General features: G+C 38.8%; 1 protein-coding gene and 1 long non-coding RNA gene across 3 annotated transcripts in view; one reads left to right on the top strand and one right to left on the bottom strand.

Moving 5' to 3' along the window:
* LOC133541271 (uncharacterized) overlaps positions 1 to 24,522 on the bottom strand; it is a 43,495-nt gene that overhangs the window by 5,684 nt on the left and 13,289 nt on the right. The window lies entirely within an intron of this gene.
* The window catches only part of cdc42ep1b (CDC42 effector protein (Rho GTPase binding) 1b), a 38,683-nt gene continuing 21,133 nt past the window's right edge, over positions 6,973 to 24,522 (top strand). The window contains exon 1 of one of the 2 annotated variants that reach the window (XM_061884561.1): positions 6,973 to 7,114. In XM_061884561.1, the coding sequence (XP_061740545.1) occupies positions 7,080 to 7,114 (35 nt within the window). In that variant the 5' untranslated portion in view covers positions 6,973 to 7,079. The remainder of the gene's footprint in view (positions 7,115 to 24,522) is intronic. The other variant, XM_061884563.1, reaches the window with a different exon arrangement.

Below are 24,522 nucleotides of genomic sequence, written 5' to 3'. Positions count from 1 at the left end.
GGACTCGTCAGACCACAGAATACTTTTCCACTTTGCATCAGTCCATCTTAGATGATCTCGGGCCCAGAGAAGCCAGCGGCGTTTCTGGATGTTGTTGATAAATGGCTTTCGCTTTGTATAGTAGGGCTTTAACTTGCACTTACAGATGTAGCGATGAACTGTATTTAGTGACAGTAGTTTTCTGAAGTGTTCCCGAGCCCATGTGGTGATATCCTTTAGAGATTGATGTTGGTTTTTGATACAGTGCCGTCTGAGGGATCGAAGGTCACGGTCAATGTTGGTTTCCGGCCAGGCCGCTTACGTGGAGTGATTTCTCCAGATTCTCTGAACCTTTTGATGATATTATGGAGCGTAGATGTTGAAATCCCTAAATTTCTTGCAATTGCACTTTGAGAAACGTTGTTCTTAAACTGTTTGACTATTTGCTCACGCATTTGTGGACAAAGGGGTGTACCTCGCCCCATCCTTTCTTGTGAAACACTGAGCATTTTTTGGGAAGCTGTTTTTATACCCAATCATGGCACCCACCTGTTCCCAATTAGCCTGCACACCTGTGGGATGTTCCAAATAAGTGTTTGATGAACATTCCTCAACTTTATCAGTATTTATTGCAACCTTTGCCAACTTCTTTGTCACGTGTTGCTGGCATCAAATTCTAAAGTTAATGATTATTTGCAAAAAAAAAAAAAAAAGTTTATGAGTTTGAACATTAAATATGTTGTCTTTGTAGCATATTCAACTGAATATGGGTTGAAAATGATTTACAAATCATTGTATTCCGTTTATATTTACATCGAACACAAATTCTTAACTGATATGGAAAAGGGGTTTGTAGTAGTTGCCTGTAACCAATCAGATGGTTGTGTGGGTGGGACAATGCTGGGTGCTGGAGAGACATACTGACAGAGGCAGACGCAGAACTAAGCAGAGCAGCTTGTTAAGACTTTTTTTTTGTTTGTTAAGACTTTAGTTTATGCGGTGGCTCAACCCTGATATATATATATATATATATATATATATATATATATATATATATATATATATACTGTATTTCCTTGAATTGCTGCAGGGCATATAGCAGAGGTGGGGCCAAGTAAGTCTCAAGTCTTTGCCCTCAAGTCTCGAGTCAAGTCCCGAGTCAAGACAGGCAAGTCCCAAGTCAAGTCCAAAGTCAAGACTGAAAAGTCTCAAGTCAAGTACCAAGTCCTGCATTTTTATTTTCGAGTCATTTCAAGTCCTTTTAACCACAGACTAATATATTTATACAGATTGTGTATGCTTTTAAAACGCTGTATATACTTATTATAAAAAAAATAGTGCTGACATTACACTTCATAATAGCACTATTAACCAGTTATTTTAAACATTTAACTCATTCCTTTACAGAATAAACAGATTTGAAAAAACAAGTGCAACTGTACTTATTTGCACAAAAGTGTCAACATTGCATTCCCATGGCATATTGCATTGTAACTACTTCCACGGCAGTTTCTATCCTGTTTTTACCTCATCTCATTGATCTCATCTCATACTGTATGTGTGCGTACACATGAAAAACATAAATACATGAACATAACATGTACTTTTTAGATGTCAGGGCCCTATGGAATGTGTGCACATATTCTTAATATAGTATACATTTTAACTGCCCTTTATTTGACTATGTTTGTCTTTTTGTAGGTTGCTCAAATACGCAGTGCTGCTGACTGACGTCTAACGTTACGTTACTGTGTGTGATACATTCACTAACGTAAGATTATGTGTAGGTACCTCATGCAACCCTGCTTAAAAAAATCACTTGACAAAAAGTATGAATAAGGTAGCGAACTGCAGTGGACACAACGGATTGTCGTGTTTGCAATGACATTATAACCATAGACATCTTATAAGTAGACGCAGCATTGGCTGCTGTGACTCGAGCAATTTGGCCGCCATCTTGGAGTGGTGATGAGGAGTCGGTGAGCAGCCTAAACTGACAGTTGACAGGTAGAAAACAAAGATGCTGGGCTGGTGTTCAGCGTTTTCCTGCTCAAATGAGCGGACTGTTGAAATTTGGAATCGGGGGATTATTTTTCACAAGTAAGATTTAACATTAACATACTATTGGTTGTATTTTGTGAAAAGAATATTACCACAGAGTTGAGAAGAGCAAAGATCTTCAATATCTGTATGTGAAAATCACAAAGAAATCTTCTGGGGAAGGATGACGCCCCTACAAGGGTTTGGTTTATAAACTTTCAGCCCCACCTAAAACAAAATTCACCAGCCGCCACTGATTATGATGCATTGTCATTTTAGCCAAAATATAAGACAATACTTTCTTAACAGTATGTATGTAACCAGGAATAAGTCTTCAAGTAGCAATATTCAAATACTAACATTGTTGGGTAAAACAGAATTTAGTTTTATTCTGAATCGAGTCAAACAGATTGGTGGTTTTAGCTGGTATAAAGACTTTCAAGTGTTTATACTGTATATGTTGAAGTATTTGGCAGACACTTTTATACAAAGCAACATACGTAGAAAATAAGTATAAAACAATCACTGTAAACATGATCATTTAAGGGAAGAATGTAATAGAAAATATCAATACAAAGTGTCAAGACAGAATAAACTCTCTACTGTTGCAGCAACAGAGATACAGTCTATAAGTCCGTAAGATATATAGATATCTAATGTATTCATACATTGTTTATTTAGGATATATGCATGTATGTATAACCTAATCATATTGTTTCTTCAACTTAAAAATAGTTGACCGTTTTTTCCCCCTTCTCTGGGATTATTATTCCCAGTTTTGATCTCGGACGTCTGGTCACTTATAGCATATAAGAATATTCTATTACCGTTAAGCAAACTATGAATAATAAAACATGTGTCCTTTATCATATTTACACGTATGACAAAAAACGGGGGTGAAAATGGTATTCAGTGAGATAAGATGAATTAGGTGTGCTGACAGTTCATTGCTCCTGACAAATGAATTGCACTGAGTGGAGTGGATCACCACTCCAAGATGGCGGCCCCGCGTCACGTCAGCACCAGTTGGCAGTAGCGTTTGACGCAACGTACCCTTATAAGATGTCTATGGTTATAACGTTAGCAGTGAGTTTACAGCCTCACTGATTTAACTACACAGCAAATAAAAGTTATGTTACTCAGCCAATAAATCTTAACTTACATTCAAAACTTACTTTTCTTTGTGCATCTTCAAATGTCGAACGAAGTTGGAAGTTGTTGCAGTTCCGTCTGTTATCTTCGAACCGCATGCTTTGCATACTGCAATTCATTTTTGTTGACCACGTCGGAGTTTTAATACCCGAACGAAACAATTTTTGGCATCATTTTTCCTTACTGGCGCGTTGTTTGAGAGCTATTCTTCGTTGGTTTTACTGCAATTTGATTGGATGAATGCTGTGGGACGAAAATATTGTGGATGTAATTTGATTGGCTGTTGTACTGACACACAAAGTTGACGGATACGCGTACACAATGGAAGATACGGAGCGCTCTTGAATAACTTTTTAATCTTTGGGTTTTGGGAAAAGTAGCAAGTCTTGTCAAGTCAAAAGGCTCAAGTCCAAGTCCAGTCACAAGTCATTAGGGTTGAGTATCGAGTATCGATTGCAACAGGGACTAACTTTCCGATTCTCCCAGAATCATTCAAAAGTTTAAATTTCGATTCCTAGTTTCGATACCCAGACCGGAAAAAAAATAAGTCCGCCGACCCGGAAGAAGAAGCTGCTGAAAACCAACGAAGAAGCGCCCACCGCCAGCCTATGTAGCCGAGCGAGTAAGTCAAGCATGGATAGCGGGCGTCGACGGTCGAAAGCGTGGCTTTATTTTACTAAAAAAAATGAAATATCGGCGAAATGTAACACGTGCGACAGGACTATTTTGTGCTTAGGAGGGTGCACGTCGAACATGATGAAACACCTCCGAGTTCATGGAGTACAATTAAATGCGTGTTCCGTCTTGGACAGGAGACACTATCTGTCCAGAACGCTCACGCATCCTGCCTGAGAATGCGGATATGCTCATTTTCCTAAACAAGAACTGTCTCTGATTTTATACTGTACCTGCTGCTAATCTGGACTGGGTTTTGCAAGTTGTTTCTTATTGTTTATTTGCTTTTCTGCACCAGGTTAGCCCATCAGTGGGAGCACGGTAACATGTTCAAGTACCTGCAGCATCATACACTTGTGTGTGTAAATGTGTTTTCATTAGGTTCCCTGCAGCATCATACACTTTATGAGGTTTTTAAAAATAAAGCTCTCTTGATGAAAGTGTAGCCCTGTGAAAATGTATTCATAATTTATAATATTTATATTCAAGTTCATAGATTTGATATTTAAATTCTAGTTGAAAACAGCCCTGTGAGGAATTTATAGTAAAGTTCATAAAAAGTTAAGAGAATTAAAATTGATGGAGAATGTCAGACTATTTCATTCAGAAAAACTGTAGGTTATCTAGCTTATTTGAAATATCCTAAACTTTTTTTTGGCTCTGCCCTTTTTTTTTTTTTTTTAAATAAAGAAAGAATTTGGAATCGAGAATTGTCAGGAATCGGAATCGAAACAAAGAATCAGAATCGTTTGAATTCAAACGATACCCAACCCTACAAGTCATTGATGTTAAAGTCTAAATCGAGTTGCAAGTATTTTTACATTTTGTCAAGTCGAGTGTAAAGTCATCAAATTCATGACTTGAGTCCAAGTCATGTGACTCGAGTCCAGGTCATGTGACTCGATTCCAAGTCATGTGACTCGAGTCCACACCTCTGGCATATAGTATGTGCCTGCCTTGAATTACTGCCGGGTCAAACTCGCTTCCCAAAATAATTAGCGCATGTTTAGTATTACCGCCTGGTCTAACTCGTGACGTCACGAGTGACACTTCCCCTGGCATCATTTTCAAAATGGAGGAGGCTGATTTCAGTACCGGTAATTTGAAATCGCATGAAGGGAAGATGATTAAGAGCTATTCAGTAGGAATTAAGGTCAAAGCTTACATCACACTCAAATTTTTACTGCATACCTTTGGGAAGTGCCGCAGTGAGAAGAGTTTTTAAAATAATTAGCGCATGCTTACTTTTACCGCATGCCTTTGGTAAGTGCAAGAGTGAGAAGAGGTTTTAAATTAATTAGCATCCTGGCGGCAATTCAAGGAGCACGGTATATATAAGTATTTATATATATATATATATATATATATATATATATATATATATATATGTATATATATATATATATATATATATATTAGGGGTGTAACGGTACGTGTATTTGTATTGAACCGTTTCGGTACGGGGGTTTCGGTTCGGTTCGGAGGTGAACCGAACGACACGGACATATTAAGTAGCGCACCGCACGTTGTGTAAACAAAGCACACAGAGGCACCATGAATGGATTTACGTGGACCCCGACTTAAACAAGTTGAAAAACATTTTCGGGTGGTACCATTTAGTAGTCAATTGTACGGAATATGTACTATTCTGTGCAATCTACTAATAAAAGTCTCAATCAATTAAAAAACAACAACACACGGCAAGCTTGCAACGACTGGGCTACGATAGACTGACCACACCTCCTCTTTTCACGGGATATGTCCTCTTTGCGGGGCTGTCCAGGTGGAGTTTCTTAAATGCCTCGAATGTCCGGCATTTTAAGTTATGGTTGCGTGTATTTTCAATGTATGTTCAGGGTTAAGAAGGGGTTAAAAAAAAAAAAAAAGTGGTGCATGCAGCGTTAGCATTGGTGAGGGCGGGGCATAGATAGAGAGCGAGAGAGTTATGATAAACGCGCATGTGTCGCCAGGCTCTGCTTTTTATACATTAATAAATCAGATTTAATTTTTTATTATCTATAACAGGGGTGTCAAAAGTGTGCCCCGGAGACCATTTGCGGCCCACAGCTAATATTTTAAAGGCCCACGGCACATTCTAAAAATACTATCAAAATAAACAAAAATATAAACAAAACTGAAATTTAAAAAAATTAAGGGCTAAATGTAATTTAGAAAAAGTTGCAACGTTGACTAATAAAAAAGCTGTTTTTTTTCAAACTGTCATTGCTCAAAACATAATATTGAATCAAAATCAATGTTATTAGGAATTATTGACCTATCCAAAATTCCGATTACTTCCCATCAAATATTCCACTAAGAAAAATATTTTTGGTGAAAGATTTTGCAAATTTGTTAAATAATCAAAAAATGTACATTTTGGTTTTTTCTTACTGTACCGAAAATGAACCGAACCGTGACCTCCGAACCAAACTTTTTGTGTACCGTTACACCCCTAATATATATATATTCAAAATGTTTTAAAAAGTAAATCAAATAAATAGGAATGTAAATAAAACTAAAAATATATTAAACATTTTTAAAAATTAATTAAAATAAAATGAATACTTCAAAAAATAAAACAAAATAAAAATTGTGAGTTTTTTTTTTCTTAATTACTTGATTAATTGATATTACAAATGTGGAAATGTGCACAAGCTTGCCGTATACACACTCTAAGAAGGAGAGTGTCATATTACCCAACATGCATGTTGTGTAATACACACACACACACACACACACACACACACACACACAAACATGTAAACTGTTAAAATAGTGAAACTGAACCTACAGCACCTTTGTGGACACATTCGTGCATCTACCTAAATCTGACCTTCCTTTTCAATCCTTTTGTCATTGAACACTTCCACTTCTAATAGTAGAACAATTTCATTCTGACTTCCACTTCTAATTTGAAACAATTTCATTCTGACATCCACTTTTATTAGTGGAACAACATCTTTCAGACATCCATTTCTAATTGTGGAACAACTACATTCAAACTTCCACTTCTAATTTGGAACAATTTCATTCCGACATCCACTTCTATTAGTGGAACAACATCATTCAGACATCCATTTCTAATTGTGGAACAACTTCCTCCCACCCCTCCTTGCCTCACTTCTCCCTGTCTTCCTCTCACTGGTCCTGCCAGCAGCAGAGTCAGAGTGTGTCGGCAAAACACTGCTGCAGAGTCCAGGTCCATGCAGGAATGAAGACCATGGACAAGAAGCATGCTTGCTGCGAAGGAGTCCTACTTTATCTCAAGGTAAGCCCTGCCTTGCACGACTGATTAAAAACTCCTGCATGGTTAAGAACAACTAAGCTATGTTTCATCAGATACTACAACTAATCCGTCACTTGTGTAAAATTAAATGTACTCAAATTGAGTTTTTTCTGTGGGCTAACAGGTCGATTTAATATTGCCACAAAGTTTTGTCTTCAATAAAGTAACTTCTGCAAGGTGATTGCTTACTTACTTATATAGCCCTAAATGTGTCAGTGGTTGGCAATATTTGTTTATTTTATGTTTCCTATATTGTCAATACATTTAAAGTGCAAATGAAAATACAGCTTTGTCACTTTTGTCATAATTTTGGAGTTTTACAAACTTTTCTTTGACTTTAGCATCAGACTTCTTCTATCTGTCTGAGTATCATTACTACAACTAGTGGTGGAAAGGTGTACTACAAGTGAGTACCTGCACGGGCCACGGCTGGGAAACATTTTTGTAAGAAACACCCCAATAAAGTGTAGCTTAGGCTTTTTTTGACTCTCTAGGTCAGGGGTCACCAACCTTTTTGAAACCAAGAGCTACTTCTTGGGTACTGATTAATGCGAAGGGCTACCAGTTTGATACACATTTAAATAAATTGCCAGAAATAGCCAATTTGCTCAATTTACCTTTAATAAATAAATCTATATATATACAAAAATAGGTATTTTGTCTGTTATTCTGTTGTACATTTTTTTTTCCTTTTAAGGAAGGTTTTTTGTAGAGAATAAATGATGAAAAAAATAATTGAACGGTTTAAGAGGAGAAAACACAAAAAAAATGAAAATTAAATTTTGAAACATAGTTTTATCTTCAATTTCGACTCTTTAAAATTCAAAATTCAACAGAAAAAAATAAAGAGAAAAACTGGCTCATTCGAATCTTTTGGAAAAAATTAAAACAATAATTTATGGAACATCATTAGTCATTTTTCCTGATAAAGATTAATTTTAGAATTTTGATGACATGTTCTAAATAGGTTAAAATCCAATCTGCACTTTGTTAGAATATATAACAAATTGGGCCAAGCTATATTTCTAACAAAGACAAATCATTTATTCTTCTAGATTTTCCAGAACAAGAATTTTAAAAGAAATTCAAAAGACTTTGAAATAAGATTTAAATTTCATTCTAAATTTTGGGAAATTTTATTAATAAGTTTGAAGAAATATTTTACAAATATTTGTCAAAAAAACAGAAGCTAAAATTAAGAATTAAATCAAAATGTATTTATTATTCTTTACAATAAAAAAAAAAAGTTTACTTGAAAATTGATTTGAATTGTCAGGGAAGAAGAGGAAGACATTTAAAAGGTAAAAAGGTATATGTGTTTAAAAATTCTAAATTCATTTTTAGGTTGTATTTTTTCTCTAAAATTTTCTTTCTGAAAGTTATAGGAAGCAAAGTAAAAAAAATGAATTAATTTATTCAAACAAGTGAAGACCAAGTCTTTAAAATATTTTCTTGGATTTTCAAATTCTATTTGAGTTTTGTCTCTCTCAGAATTAAAAAATGTCGAGCAAAGCGAGACCGGCTTGCTGGTAAATAAATACAATTTAAAAAATAGAGGCAGCTTACTGGTAAGTGCTGTTATTTGAGCTATTTTTAGAACAGGCCAGCGGGCGACTCACCTGGTCCTTACGGGCGACCTGGTGCCGGCGGGCACCGCTTTGGTGACCCCTGCTCTAGGTTGTAAACAAAGCCTCAGTGAGTGTATGGCACACTCACTAGCCGATACTGTGTTGCATTTGTATGCACTTGTGTTTCATTAAAATTGTTTGGACACACTGATTGTGCCCAAATGACGTCAGGTTGGCGAGGACATCATTAAGTCTCCAACACGACTTAGTTGACAAGGCACGGCCACTTTGCGGTTCCAAGAACTGCACCTTGCTGTTGATGTTTGCTAGGTGGAAGTTTGGAGAAGTCTTTCCTTGTCTGCCCTTTGTTGAGCCATGTTTGCAATTGGCCTCCTTTCCTCTCACTGCTGTTGACAGACGTCCAAATAAAGGTTTGCAACACCAGTGAGTGACGGCCAAGCTTAAACACAACCATAAAGATGAATTAGGGTACTTAAGTTTGCCATTCATAATGTACTTATTTGTCAACTTCAGAGCATTTAGCTTCATGCTGCTAACCCTCTTTTAGGAGGGCAGACTCCTCCCACAGTCTGAGTTTCAAAGTCTGATGAGAGGTGGCTGGATGTGAAATTGAACTATTTATTCTACAAAACGGAGTACTGCATTTTCTGGACTATAGAGTGCACCGGAATAAAAGCCACACCCACTAAATTTTAGGGGAAAAAAACTTTCCATATATAAGTAGCAGATATATACTGTACGTTGTGAAATGAGTTATTTACACAGAAATATTTAGAAAAGGCTTGTTTACATACCTCAATTGTTTCCGTAACACGGCAGTAAAACGGCTTATCAAACAAAACAGGAGTCGTCGTCATGGACCCACAAGCTGCACAAACTAACTCTCCAGTCAGCTAAACAGACTCAATAACTCCACTGACATTTTGGTTAATTTGCTGAGGAATTTGTGAAACACAAAAAGAATGTCATTGCAAGTTAATAATACTAAAACAGACACCCGTAAACCTGTTAGCATATTAGCTAGTGCTAACGAAGTTCGCTTGATTAGATAGCAGGTACAAATACGCATGAAAACACTCCTACAGACATCACACACTGGACGCTTTAGTAAGTAAGATTTGTTTTAGTTATTTTGTAAAGCTTGCAAACGTTGCTTGGTGTGACAAATGAAGAATCTATTCAAGTAGAAACGCTATGGAGGGTTTTACTTCCGGTTTAAGGTATTTGAAACAGAAAGTACATTTTTAACCTGCAACACCTGTTGTCAGCGAACTAATCCAAAAGATGGCGCCATAGCACAAACAATAACACACGTTTTCAGTCCTCTGCTTGTTTTTATTGAAAACTATTGAACACAAAACATTGTGGCCTTCCGCGAAGAAAAATCCATAAATTAGCTGCACTGTTTTATAAGCTGCAGGGTTCAAAGCGTAAGAAAAAAGTCCAGAATTTACAGCATTATTTTTTCCCACGGAACGGCAATAAATTTAGTGTGAAAATTACCATCATTGCATAGTTAGCATTTCTTTTTCTTTTTACAGGCTCAAAAATGTGTGCACATGCTGTATATTTAACTTTGAACATATTGTAACATTGAATTGTTTCGCTTTATTTAATTTTTACAAAGTAACAGTTGCACTTTGTACACCCTTTTGTAACTGAGATGTATTATATTTATTATTCTGCCATCCCTCAATGTCGGAATTTAGTTTGCCTAATATGTAAACAGTGTTTTCAAATCAGAGATGAAAGAAGGTCCAAATGGAGGTTTTGATTGATATTTTCCCCAATTAAGTTTGTGTGAAAGTAAGCACACAAAGGAAGGTAAGGCAGGTGTATTTTACAGAGTGTGAGGCAGACACGCCAATACAAAGGCTTTACAGGCATCATGTCAAAACCACAATATAGTTTGTTATAAAGTGAAGACAACAAAACAATACAGTCAGCTTAATGCTAGAGCTGGGTAGTAACCCACTACATTTACTGCGTTACATTGACTTAAGTCACTTTTAGGATCAATTTCACTTGTCCGAGTTATTCAAATGTAACATACTTTTACCCCGTTACATTGAGTTTCATTCCGATGGTTGCATTTATTGATATGACAATTGTTTGTGATTATGGATGAAGACAATATTCTTGTCTGCTTATGGCAGACACTGTCACGTGACTCTGTTTAGCCAGTCCAATGTAAGCACGTTGGACTCCATTTCACCAATCAAACAAGCACAAAGTTAAGCTATAGTAAGCTGAAATAGGTCAGTATTTTTAAAGTAGATGAAAAAAATGAGATTTGTTTGTTTATTAAGTGTCAAAATGTTCCCAAAGAACACAATTCAATTAAGTGACATGAAATCTTCGCATCCCGGCTGTTTGACACATGAATTGATTAACGTGGACCCCGACTTAAACAAGTTGAAAAACTTATTAGGGTGTTACCATTTGGTGGTCAACTGTACGGACTATGTACTGTACTGTGCAATCTAATAATAAAAGTTCCAATCAATCAAAACAACTGCTGAAGAAAAACCTCTTAAAACACTTGACTAGAAAAGTTTTTGTAGGTCTGTGATAATCCTAATGACCACAAGTGTCATTTAAACATTACCAACAACACCAGAAAGCAGTGGAAAGTTGTACTTGTCTTTTAGATCCGTAGCTTTAAAGCAGGGGTCCCTGGATCTGGCCCGCCAGCCTCAAAATCCGTCCTGCAGGAAAACCCAAGTTAAAATTATATTATATATATATATATATATATATATATATATATTAGGGCTGGGCAACGATTAAAAATACTAATCGAAGTTAATCGCACTATTTCTCCGATTAATCGCGATTAACTGCATTGTATACGCAAAGCCCAATAATGAATTCAAAAGTAGTGTGTAGTGCACCTTTATTGGAATATTCTCCCACATGAACAAAAGAGCCAAAACATTTGTTGTGCAAACACAATTTAAATCAGTCCTTGTTAAACAGTAGCAGTTAAATAGCATATTTTATGAAAATCAACTCAAAAAATGTCAATACAAACATTTAAGCTTATTGCCACTGCCAGGGTATTTAAGTTATCCTGTTTGTTATGGAAAATAAATATAATCTACATACAAATCTCTGAGCCACAATCATAACATCTGAACAGGCAATTTCTGAGGTAACAGCAGAAACATTTTTTTTATCAGTGATCTTATGTTTGAAAAACCTATATTATAGGTAGTGGGCTGTTTTAGGGAATTTTTGATCAAATTATCCATAGTAGCAATATTAATAATGTTGTGTTTATTCTGCGTAGTGCACTTAAAATAATTATGACCATATCTAGGAATTGATATGATGGGAATTTTCCGATTGTTTGCTTGGTGCTTTGATAAACTGAAGGCATCATATACATGGTACTATATTGTGATGTTATGAGCCAGGGAATAAAAGAACTACCCTACCCAGCATGCAACAGGAGTGAGGAGCATGCGCGGTAGCCCGGTATAGGTTGTGTCGCCATGACGGCATCTTGTATGTTGTGATATGCACGCTCTGAAAGTAAACGTTAAGAACTCAGCCAACACTCCTGGTCTGCATTATTCATAAATAGACAGACAACACATATACTCCGCTGCTTCACAGGCCGCTGGATGTAGCTGGCAAAGTATTCCCACGCTAGCTAGCCGGTCTAGCAAGCACGCCTCATTCAGTCCAAAACGGCCCGATCTATCCACATTCAGAATTGTCTGGCGGTCGTAAGTGATCCCGGAGTGACCACGCTGTAAGCCAGCCATGAAATTTGCAGAATTGTCCGGTATTTTTGCCGAATGTTCCATCTTTACCAAGAGCCCCTTGACGCCGGGCGACGCCATCTTGTTAAGAAAAGGCGTTAACAAAATAAAAGCATGTAAACAACATACACAAATGTGCGATAAAATAATTGTCGGCGTTAATAAATTGATGAGTTAACTCGTAATTAACGCATTAACTTGCCCACCCCTAATATATATATATATATATTATTTTTTTTTGTCCTTTCTAATCCATTTTTTTACCGCTTGTTCCTCTTGGTGTCTCCTAGCCACTCAGGCAAATCATTCTGTCTAAAAATGCATTTTCCCATCAATACCGTGAAATCAAGTGTGCGCTCTTTCAGTCAATTAGTACACAAGGAATATACCGTATTTTCCGCACTATAAGGCGCACCTTCAATGAATAGCTTATTTCAAAACTTTGTTCATATACAAGGCGCACCGCATTATAAGGCGCATAGAATAGATGCTACAGTAGAGGCTGGGTTACGTTATGCATCCTTTAGATGGAGCTGCGCTAAAGGGAATGTCAACAAAACAGTCAGATAGGTCAGTCAAACTTTATTAAGAGATTACAAACCAGCGTTCTGACAACTCTGAGCAACGTTGAGTTATTGATATATTATTGCTTTGCATTATTTCGATTGTTACTACATTGTGATTGCACTAACGTTTGATTTACTGTAACAGTATCAGACTATTTTTTACGTGTTTATTGAATTGGGGGAAAATTAAGTCGGTGGCTGCTTACCGTAGTTCCGAGACCTGTTGTGGCTCAATATTGGTCCATATATAAGGCGCACCGGATTATAAGGCGCACTGTCAGCTTTTAGGAAAATTTGAGGATTTTAGGTGTGCCTTAGAGTGCGGGGGGAAAAAAATATATATATATATATATATATATATATATATATATATATATATATATATATTACAGTGGGGCAAAAAAGTATTTAGTCAGCCACAGATTGTGCAAGTTCTCCCACATAAAATGATGACAGAGGTCTGTAATTTTCAGTTTTATTTTGGTTTCATCTGACCACATGACATTCTCCCATTCCTCTGCTGTATCATCCATGTATCCATTTTGGTATAAACTCAACTTGTCATGTTTGGAGGAAGAAGAATACTGAGTTGCATACCAAGAACACCATACCTACTGTGAAGCATGGGGGTGGAAACATCATGATTTGGAGATATTTTCTTCAAAGGTGAAAGGACGATTGATCCGTATTAAGGAAAGAATGAATGGGGCCATGTATCGTGAGATTTTGAGCCAAAATCTCCTTCCATCAGTGAGAGCTTTGAATGGTTGATCAAATACTTATTTTCCACCATAATTTACAAATAAATTATTTAAAATTCCTACAATGTGAATTCCTGGATTTTTTTTCACATTCTGTCTCTCACAGTTGAAGTGTACCTATGATGAAAAAAATTACAGACCTCTGTCATCATTTTAAGTGGGAGAACTTGCACAATCGCTGGCTGACTAAATACTTTTTTGCCCCACTGTGTGTGTGTGTATGTGTGTATATATATATATATACATATATATATATATATAAATAAATTGGCTTCCTCTCACTTCCAAAGACATGCACCTGGGGATAAGTTGATTGGCAACACTAAATGGTCCCTAGTGTGTGAATGTGAGTGTGAATGTTGTCTGTCTATCTGTGTTGGCCCTGCGATGAGGTGGCGACTTGTCCAGGGTGTACCCCGTCTTCCGCCCAATTGTAGCTGAGATAGGCACCAGTGCCCCCCGCGACCTGAAAGGGAATAAGCGGTAGAAAATGGATGGATGTTTTAAAACGATGCGGACCCCGAGTCAAAAAGCTAAATCAAACTTTTCGCTTTTTGACATCCATTACAGTTACGAGAGCTAGATTATTAGCAAGTAGCATTCTCTTCTTCTATTGTATTAACATCTAACATACGTAACTAAGCTGGCTGACATTACCTTAGTCGCCCCCTGGTGTAGGAGGCACACAGCGTGTGGCCATCACTCACATTATAGATAAGAGCATGGAAACTACAACTTCACATGTTACTGTGAAAATGGAAGAAACTGAATTATTTGACAAATCAGACTAATTTAGTGAATGAAAACCTACTGACGTCAGAAAAGGTAATAAAAAATTAAAAAAAATCAATGATTACTTTCACACAAGTAAAAATAACATTTACATTATCATCTTTGTCAGTAAAATGTTCACATTTCATCTTACAAGAATTTTACTTTAAACATGTTGAAGTAAATTGTAGATGATTTTTATGTTTTACACACACACACACAATCAAAATATAATTGTAGTCCAAGAACCTAGAAAAACAAATACTAAATCAGGGGTCGGGAACCTTTTTGGCTGAGGGAGCCATGAAAGCCAAATATTTTAAAATGTATTTCCGTGAGAGCCATTTAATAGTTTTTAAAATGTCTGCATTTTTTTAGTAAGACCAACATTTTTAGAGTATTGTAGTTCTCTTATTCTTTTTAATAGCATTGTTATTCTGAAACTAACCAATAATAAATCAAATACTTCTTATCATGAATGCGACTTCTTGAACAGGTGCGGTAGAAAGCGGATATTTTGACACTGATTACCAGCGTAATTATGTAGGTAGGTAAGTATTGTTATTGCCCAAGTACAACAAGACTTTGTTGATTGACTGATTGATTTGATTAGACAAACAAACAATGTTTAGGGTCACAGAACCGCTATGGGGAGAAAAAAAAACTCCAGAGCAAAGCATATATACGTATCACAACATACATCTCCAGACTTGCAACAGAGGGCAGGGAGTGGGGGGCTACGGTGGTGGGCTGCAGGTCTTCAGACACTGCCCAGTTGTCCATCACCCCTAAGGGAATTGCATCAAGGGCATTGGATGAATTATTCATTACTTATCGTGTTAAGCAATGTCAGCTAAGATTTATCTGAGAGCCAGATGCAGTCATCAAAAGAGCCACATCTGGCTCTAGAGCCATAGGTTCCCTATACCTGTACTAAATCAATCACAAGTTACTGAATACTTGTAGGTAGTTTCACAGAATACTTACTCTTAGTCAAGTAATTGTTTTGAGGACTACTTTTATACTTTGACTTGAGTCATATAATTCTAAAGTAAGAGTACACTAGCACCTCTGCTTAATGCCAGCACACAATGCAGCAGCCTATTAGACATGATTATAGTAATGAGTGGGAACTTGTACAAATCTTAAGTGATTTTAACACAATAGAATTGACACAATACATTTTCTACTTTTGTACAGTGTGTGTGTGTGTGTGTGTGTGTGTGTGTGTGTGTGTGTGTGTGTGTGTGTGTGTGTGTGTCCAGCACAGAAGTATATTAATGTGTGGGAATTTCCACATGCCGAGGCAATTAAATGTTGCAGATCCAGAGATAAAAAGCTCATATTAGTTTGTACTTTCCCTGGCAGTAAGGCTCTTTACAACATGAACATGATCTATTTATTCAGGCGTGACGGTGGTTAGCGCGTCTGCCTCCCAGTCTGGAGACCGGAGTTGCACTCTCCAATGGAACATGTCTGCATCAGATCTGCATGTTCTTCCCCGTGCTTGTGTGGCTTTTCTCCAGCTTTCACCCACTTCCCAAAAACATGCACGTGAGGCCTCACTGCGCACTAAATTGTCTCAGGTGAGCCAAGTACCTAATCAAGTACCGGATTTCCCAGACTATAGAGCTCACCGGTATAGAGCCACACCCACTGAATTTTAGAAGAAAAACAATCTATGTTCCATAAATAAGTCACACAGCACTATAAGCCGCAGATATATACATTGTGAAATGAGTTATTTACACAGAAATATTCCGTAAATGTTTATTTACATACCTTAAATGTAACGGCAATAAATAAATAACACGGCAGTAAAACGGCTGATCAAACAAAACAGAAGTCATGGTCATGGACCCACTAGCTGCGCAAGCTAGCTCTCTAATCAGCTAAACAGACTCAATAATTCCACGCTGATGTTTTCAAGTGTGAAGTGAATTATATTTATATAGCGCTTTTCTGTAGTGACTCAAAGCGCTTTACATCGTGAAACCCAATATCTAAGTTACATTTTTTTTTTTTAAAGCAGTGTGGGTGGCACTGGGAGCAGGTGGGTAAAGTGTCTTGCCCAAGGACACAACGGCAGTGACTAGATTGGCAGAAGTGAAGTGAAGTGAATTATATTTATATAGCGCTTTTCTCTAGTGACTCAAAGCGCTTTACATAGTGAAACCCAATATTTAAGTTACATTTAAACCAGTGTGGGTGGCACTGGGAGCACGTGGGTAAAGTGTCTTGCCCAATGACACAACGGCAGTGACTAGGATGGCGGAAGCAGGAATCGAACCTGCAACCCTCAAGTTGCTGGCACGGCCACTCTACCAACCGAGCTATACCGTCAAGTGCATTATGTATTATCTGTGGGGAAAGAAATGTTATTTATTATGTAAATACTTAGACTTTTCACCAAAAAAATTCAAAAGTGTTTCTACGAGTACTATTCCAACCACGATGAGGCGGTGCATTATAAATTAAAACTTTATGATTAAAATACTCATTCGCTCATTCAGAAGCGGGGATCGAACCTGGAACCCTCACGTTGCTGGCATGGCCACTCTACCAACCGAGCTATACCGCCCCATTAATATATGTATAATATATATTAGCTGGATAGGTTGATTGGCAACACTAAATTGGCCCTAGTGTGTGAATGTGAGTGTGAATGTTGTCTGTCTATCTGTGTTGGCCCTGCGATGAGGTGGCGACTTGTCCAGGGTGTACACGGCCTTTCGCCCGATTGTAGCTGAGATAGGCACCAGCACCCCCGGCGACCCCAAAAGGGAATAAGAGGTAGAAAATGGATGGATGGATATATTAGCTGAGATAGGCTCCAGCGGCCCCCACGAACCCCAAAGGGAATGAGCTGTAGAAAATGGATGGATGGATATATATATATATATATATATATATATATATATATATAGTAATTTTGTTGAATTTACTGAGGAATTTGTGAAACAACACAACAAGAATGGCATTGTGAGTTAATAATACTAACACAGACACTTGTAAACCTGTTAGCATATTAGCTAAAGCTAACCACGCTAGTAGCTTCATTACGATAGCACGTAAAAAATATGCATTAAAAACATGCCTACAGACATCACTCCTGGAACGCTTCAGTAAGTAAGAATTGTTTTAGTTGGATTGTAAAAAAACTTATAAATGAAGAATCCATAAGAGTAGAAACACTATGGATCATACTTGCCAACCTTGAGACCTCCGATTTCGGGAGGTGGGGGGGCATGGTCGGGGGTGTAGTTAAGAAGGGAGGAGTATATTTACAGCTAGAATTCACCAAGTGTATGTATATATATATATATATATATATATATATATATATATATATATATATATATATATATATACACACATTCCCGGAGGCTATCCAGGTCCAATCGCAGCTGCGGCTTGGAACTTACAAGCGTATTTCTTCATCTTACTCGTCGTCGGCGTCGTCATGGCTGTATCTTCCTCGTTCTTCTGCTTTGTCTCCTTGTTGTGTGCATAGTTGTGCACTGCACTCTCTAAAAGCCGTAGATGCTATTGTCACATATGCATGTACGGTATATGGCAGTATTGTCCTGTTAAGAGTGTCACAACACTGCTGTTTACGGCAGACAAACTGCTTTACGGTAGACAAAAACTTGACTGCTGTTGTTGTGTGTTACCGCGCTGGGAGGACGTTAATGAAACTGCCTAACAAATTTGGGCAGGCACGCTGTTTATATTGTGGGAAAGCGGACGTGAAAACAGGCTGTCGACATGTCACTCAGGACCGCATGGAGTTGGAAGGGGCGTGGCCTCCAGCTCCGTCTGAATTTCGGGAGAAAATTTGTCCTGGGAGGTTTTGGGGAGAGGCGCTGCATTTCGGGAGTCTCCCGGAAAATCCGGGAGGGTTGGCAAGTATGATATGGACAGCCAGAAAACCAAACGGCATGTCCGGTTCCCAGCACTAGTACAAGTAAAAGGGCAGTGCTGCACTCATTCAAAAGATAGCACCATAGCACAAACAAATAACACACCATTTCAATGTCTTGTTTTTCTTAAAAAAAAATTTTTTTTAACTATTTGCATCATAGCTGTCAGCAAAGACTGTTTTATAAGCTGCAGGATACCAAGCGCAGGAAAAAACGAGCATCTTGTAGTTTGAAATTTTCTATAATTTATTAAACAGTAAAAACATTATTTGTTTAAGTAACTATAATTCCATTCATTCATTTTCTACCGCTTATTCCTTTTTAATTTACTTTTGAAAAGTATTTTCCAAAGACTGCCCATATCCACGAGGATTTGATGGGACAGGAAATGTTGTGCCACGTTGCAAGAGGCCGAGTACGTCTTTGTTATATTTAGGATGCATGATCAGCCACTTCTGACCCAAACCACACTGAGCTGGTGCTGCACTGTGGACGACCAAGTGGAGGCACATAGTTTATGTCCTTCTCCACTTTGCAGTACACATGCAGTACCATGTGGAATCTTGCAGTACCGCATGCAGTACCATGTGGAATCTTGCAGTACACATGCAGTACCATGTGGAATCATGCAGTACCACGTGGAATCTTGCAGTACACATGCAGTACCACGTGGAATCTTGCAGTACACATGCAGTACCACGTGGAATCTTGCAGTACACATGCAGTACCATGTGGAATCTTGCAGTACCGCATGCAGTACCACGTGGAATCTTGCAGTACACATGCAGTACCATGTGGAATCTTGCAGTACCGCATGCAGTACCACGTGGAATCTTGCAGTACACATGCAGTACCACGTGGAATCTTGCAGTACCGCATGCAGTACCACGTGGAATCTTGCAGTTCCGCATGCAGTACCATGTGGAATCTTGCAGTACACATGCAGTACCACGTGGAATCTTGCAGTACCGCATGCAGTACCACGTGGAATCTTGCAGTACACATGCAGTACCACGTGGAATCTTGCAGTACCGCATGCAGTACCACGTGGAATCTTGCAGTACCGCATGCAGTACCACGTGGAATCTTGCAGTACCGCATGCAGTACCACGTGGAATCTTGCAGTACCGCATGCAATACCACGTGGAATCTTGCAGTACCGCATGCAGTACCACGTGGAATCTTGCAGTTCCGCATGCAGTACCACGTGGAATCTTGCAGTTCCGCATGCAGTACCACGTGGAATCTTGCAGTTCCGCATGCAGTACCACGTGGAATCTTGCAGTTCCGCATGCAGTACCACGTGGAATCTTGCAGTTCCGCATGCAGTACCACGTGGAATCTTGCAGTTCCGCATGCAGTACCACGTGGAATCTTGCAGTTCCACATGCAGTACCACGTGGAATCTTGCAGTTCCACATGCAGTACCACGTGGAATCTTGCAGTTCCACATGCAGTACCACGTGGATTCTTGCAGTTCCACATGCAGTACCACGTGGATTCTTGCAGTTCCACATGCAGTACCACGTGGATTCTTGCAGTTCCACATGCAGTACCACGTGGAATCTTGCAGTTCCACATGCAGTACCACGTGGAATCTTGCAGTTCCGCATGCAGTACCACGTGGAATCTTGCAGTTCCGCATGCAGTACCACGTGGAATCTTGCAGTTCCGCATGCAGTACCACGTGGAATCTTGCAGTTCCGCATGCAGTACCACGTGGAATCTTGCAGTTCCGCATGCAGTACCACGTGGAATCTTGCAGTTCCGCATGCAGTACCACGTGGAATCTTGCAGTACCGCATGCAGTACCACGTGGAATCTTGCAGTTCCGCATGCAGTACCACGTGGAATCTTGCAGTTCCGCATGCAGTACCACGTGGAATCTTGCAGTTCCGCATGCAGTACCACGTGGAATCTTGCAGTTCCGCATGCAGTACCACGTGGAATCTTGCAGTTCCACATGCAGTACCACGTGGAATCTTGCAGTACCACATGCAGTACCACGTGGAATCTTGCAGTACCACATGCAGTACCACGTGGAATCTTGCAGTTCCACATGCAGTACCACGTGGAATCTTGCAGTTCCACATGCAGTACCACGTGGAATCTTGCAGTTCCACATGCAGTACCACGTGGAATCTTGCAGTTCCACATGCAGTACCACGTGGAATCTTGCAGTTCCACATGCAGTACCACGTGGAATCTTGCAGTTCCACATGCAGTACCACGTGGAATCTTGCAGTTCCACATGCAGTACCATGTGGAATCTTGCAGTACCACATGCAGTACCATGTGGAATTTTGCAGTACCACATGCAGTACCATGTGGAATCTGGCAGTACCATGTGGAATCTTGCAGTACCACATGCAGTACCATGTGGAATCTTGCAGTACCAGTTTTGTTGTCTTTTTATTGTAAACATCCCACAAAGCAGTTTTACAGTTCAATGCTTTGACAAAGACATCGCTCGTCTGATTGTTCTCCTCGGATGATTTCAACACAACTTAAAGAAATACACAAATAATGTGAAGTGAAGTGAATTATATTTATATAGCGCTTTTTCTCTAGTGACTCAAAGCCCTTTACATAGTGAAACCCATGATCTAAGTTACATTTAAAGCAGTGTGGGTGGCACTGGGGGCAGGTGGGTAAAGTGTCTTGCCCAAGGACACAACGGCAATGACTAGGATGTCGGAGGTGGGGATCGAACCTGGAACCCTCAAGTTGCTGGCACGGCCACTCTACCAACCGAGCTATACTGCACCGATGTGTAGGAATAAAATGCATTAATGGATACAAAAAGTGTAAATAAAACTTAGGACATAATACAAATATGACTGCAAAATTGTACTACTCTGCCTGGTGTGTGCATGTGTGTGTGCTTGAACTACTACATGTCAGAACTATTAGCTGCCAAGGCATGAATTTAAACTGAAACTTAACTTGCCGTGTGTGTGTCCTCTCTCTCTCCCTGTTTAGGCCTGTATTTCATTAATAATAATAATAATAATAATAATTAAAGCTGCAAGCAGCGATGGACGGGACCGCTTTGGCTGCTGCCCCCGTGACCCAAGCCCGGATAAGCGTTAGAAGATGGATGGATAGTAGCAAACAGATAGACTTACCAACTCGGCGTAATATCTTAACATCGACACACTCTCTCGTCGCAACTCGGCCCTGATGGTCGGCACCTATAAGTTTACATGTAGTTGTAAAATGTTGGATGGTTGTTTTTACGATATGCAGGCGAACGACAACTTTAAAACATACCGGCTTAGCTACGGCACCTGGCAGCCATCTTGGTATAGACGATCACAGCCCCTCCCTCACGAATGTTGGGGCGTGCGCACCAGCAGCAGACGGTACGGAAAAAAAACGTCGGCCATCTTTGAAAATGGTTTTCAGCACAGTGGTTCTTTAAAGGCTGATAAAATCAAAACCGCAGCAGTAATTAAAACTCTTTCATCAACTTTTAATCAGATGGGTTCAATCTCTCTCCTGTGGTAGTTTGAAGCCGAAACGACAAACGCACTCAGAGGAGAAAATGTTTGAAAAAGGGTGACCTGTTTTAAAAAAACTTTTGTTTTGAAGGGGGAATTGCAAACTTATTGTGGATTTTTGCTGTGAGTTGTCAATATATGAAATGTAGGTCTAGGTGAGACCCACATAGAGGTTTCTGTTTCATGTCTCTACGACATTCCTACTGGAAGTTACAGGCAGTTTTGTCTGTGTTTTCTTCCTAGGAGCTGTTTTGTCTGTTTTTTATTCCTAGGGGGCGCTGGAGCGCAATTTTGAGTTTTGGGGCTACGTCTTTTTATTAGATCGCAATTTTCGCCAGTCCTAATGTGTGAGTCCAGTTTGGTGAGTTTTGAAGCCTGTTAAGAGGGTCAAATTACAGCTCAAAGAGGCAAAGGTGAGTGTTTTTACAAAACTTTTGTTTTGAAGGGGGAATTCAAACTTCCTGTTGATTTTTGCTGAAGGATGTCAGTATATGAAATCTAGGTCTAAGTGAGACCTACATAGAAGTTTTTGTTTCATGTCGCTATGGTCTTTCTACTGGAAGTTACAGGGAGTTTTGTCTGTGTTTTCTTCCTAGGGGGCGCTAGAGCGCAGTTTTTAGTTTTGGGGTTAAGTTTTTTGATTAAATCGCAATCTTCGCCAGTTCTGATGTGTGTCAAATTTGGTGAGTTTTGAAGCATGTTAGGGGGTCAAATTACAGCTCAAAGCTGCGGACTAATAATAAAGAAAGAATAAAACGCTAGAAATTAAATTGGGTCCTCTGTATCAAAGGGACATTCGGTCCCTAATAATGTGATATATAAGCAATATTCAGTGTTTATCTTCTTCTCGCAGAATGAAGGTCAATTATAAAGCCTTCGTATTCTTCAAAAATATTCCTATATCAATAATAAAACATAATTGAAATGATTAAAAAATTAAACTGCATGGCCCTGAACATGGTGTGTGTGTGTGTGTGTGTGTGTGTGTGTGTGTGTGTGTGTGTGTGTGTGTGTGTGTGTGTGTGTGTGTGTGTGTGTGTGTGTGTGTGTGTGTGTGTGTGTGTGTGTGTGACAATGATTGGTACTTTAACTAGGCCGGTGTTTGTTAAACATCTTTGTGCAGATCACTTCAGACTTCCTGTTGTGTTTTATCTGGACTGCAGTGTGTGTCTTTATCTTCCTGCTGGCCTTAATCTCTCTTGGACCAGAAGTAGACCGCTTGAATTCGTTTTAACGCCTCCTCAGATGTACGCCATCTCACTACACCTTGCCTAATACCCGTCACCGTCAATAACAACATACTTTTTTTTTTGCTTGCAATGGTTGGAGAAGCGGAGATTACTAGAAGATTTAATGGTGCTAATCCGAGCAGGTGCCCAGTAAGAGTGGCATCTTGCTCAAGGTGATAAGTCACAGACTTCATCCAACACTCACGGCTTACAATCCTTTTAGTGTACCCGCACTCTGAAAATACCGTATTTCCTTGAATTGCCGCCGGGGCGCTAATTAATTTAAAACCTCTTCTCGCTCCTGCGCTTACCAAAGGCATGCGGTAAAAGTAAGCATGCGCTGATTATTATAAAACCTCTTCTCACTTCGGCACTTACCAAAGGCATGCAGTAAAAATTTGAGTGTGATGTAAGCTTGGACCTTAAATCTTACTGAATAGCTCTTAATCTTCTTTCCTATATGCGATTTCAAATTACCGGTATTGAAATCAACCTCCTCCATTTTGAAAATGATGACAGGGGAAATGTCACTTGTGACGTCACGAGTTAGACAAGGCGGTAATACTAAGCATGCGCTAATTATTTTGCGAAGCGAGTTTGACCCAGCAGTAATTCAAGGCAGGCGCATACTATATGCCCTGCGGCAATTCCAGGAAATACGGTATCTGTACAAGTACTCAGACGTTAACAATCAAGACGAGACATATAGACTAAAATGTCATGTTATGCATCTCCATTTTGAAGGGATGACGTGTAAGAGTTCTAACTATAACCTACATTTTTTCTGCAGTCAATGACTGAAGCCTAGAGCCCAAATTGTGAAAATAATAAGCTATCAGTGTACTACTAACAGCTAAGCACACAATAAGCACAAGCTAGACATATGTAACAATAATAATTGAACAATATTGCAGGCTAAAACAGCATATTTGTCAATTTAAACAAGTAAATGTATTCCACATAGTAAATATAGTAAATATATTCCACATAGTCTCCAAGGCAGAAGGGGATTAGGCCGCCCCAAAAAATGTGTCGGTACTCAGTTGTAATACACTTTTCCATCCCTTGTGGCAGCAATGACAATCTCAAACCAACAGGAATCTGGAGCTAAAAGCCATACAAGTTTCTAAAGCGCAAAAATGATGACCAAATTGGTGAAGTTGTATTTTCATTTGCACTTAAATTAACAGTTTGAATAGGAAACAGTCTATTTATATATATATATATATATATATATATATATATATAAACCCTGTTTCCATATGAGTTGGGAAATTG

Source organism: Nerophis ophidion, linkage group LG23 (genome assembly GCF_033978795.1).
Source record: "Nerophis ophidion isolate RoL-2023_Sa linkage group LG23, RoL_Noph_v1.0, whole genome shotgun sequence".
Classification (NCBI taxonomy): domain Eukaryota; kingdom Metazoa; phylum Chordata; class Actinopteri; order Syngnathiformes; family Syngnathidae; genus Nerophis; species Nerophis ophidion.
This window is presented reverse-complemented; position numbering and strand designations above follow the sequence as displayed.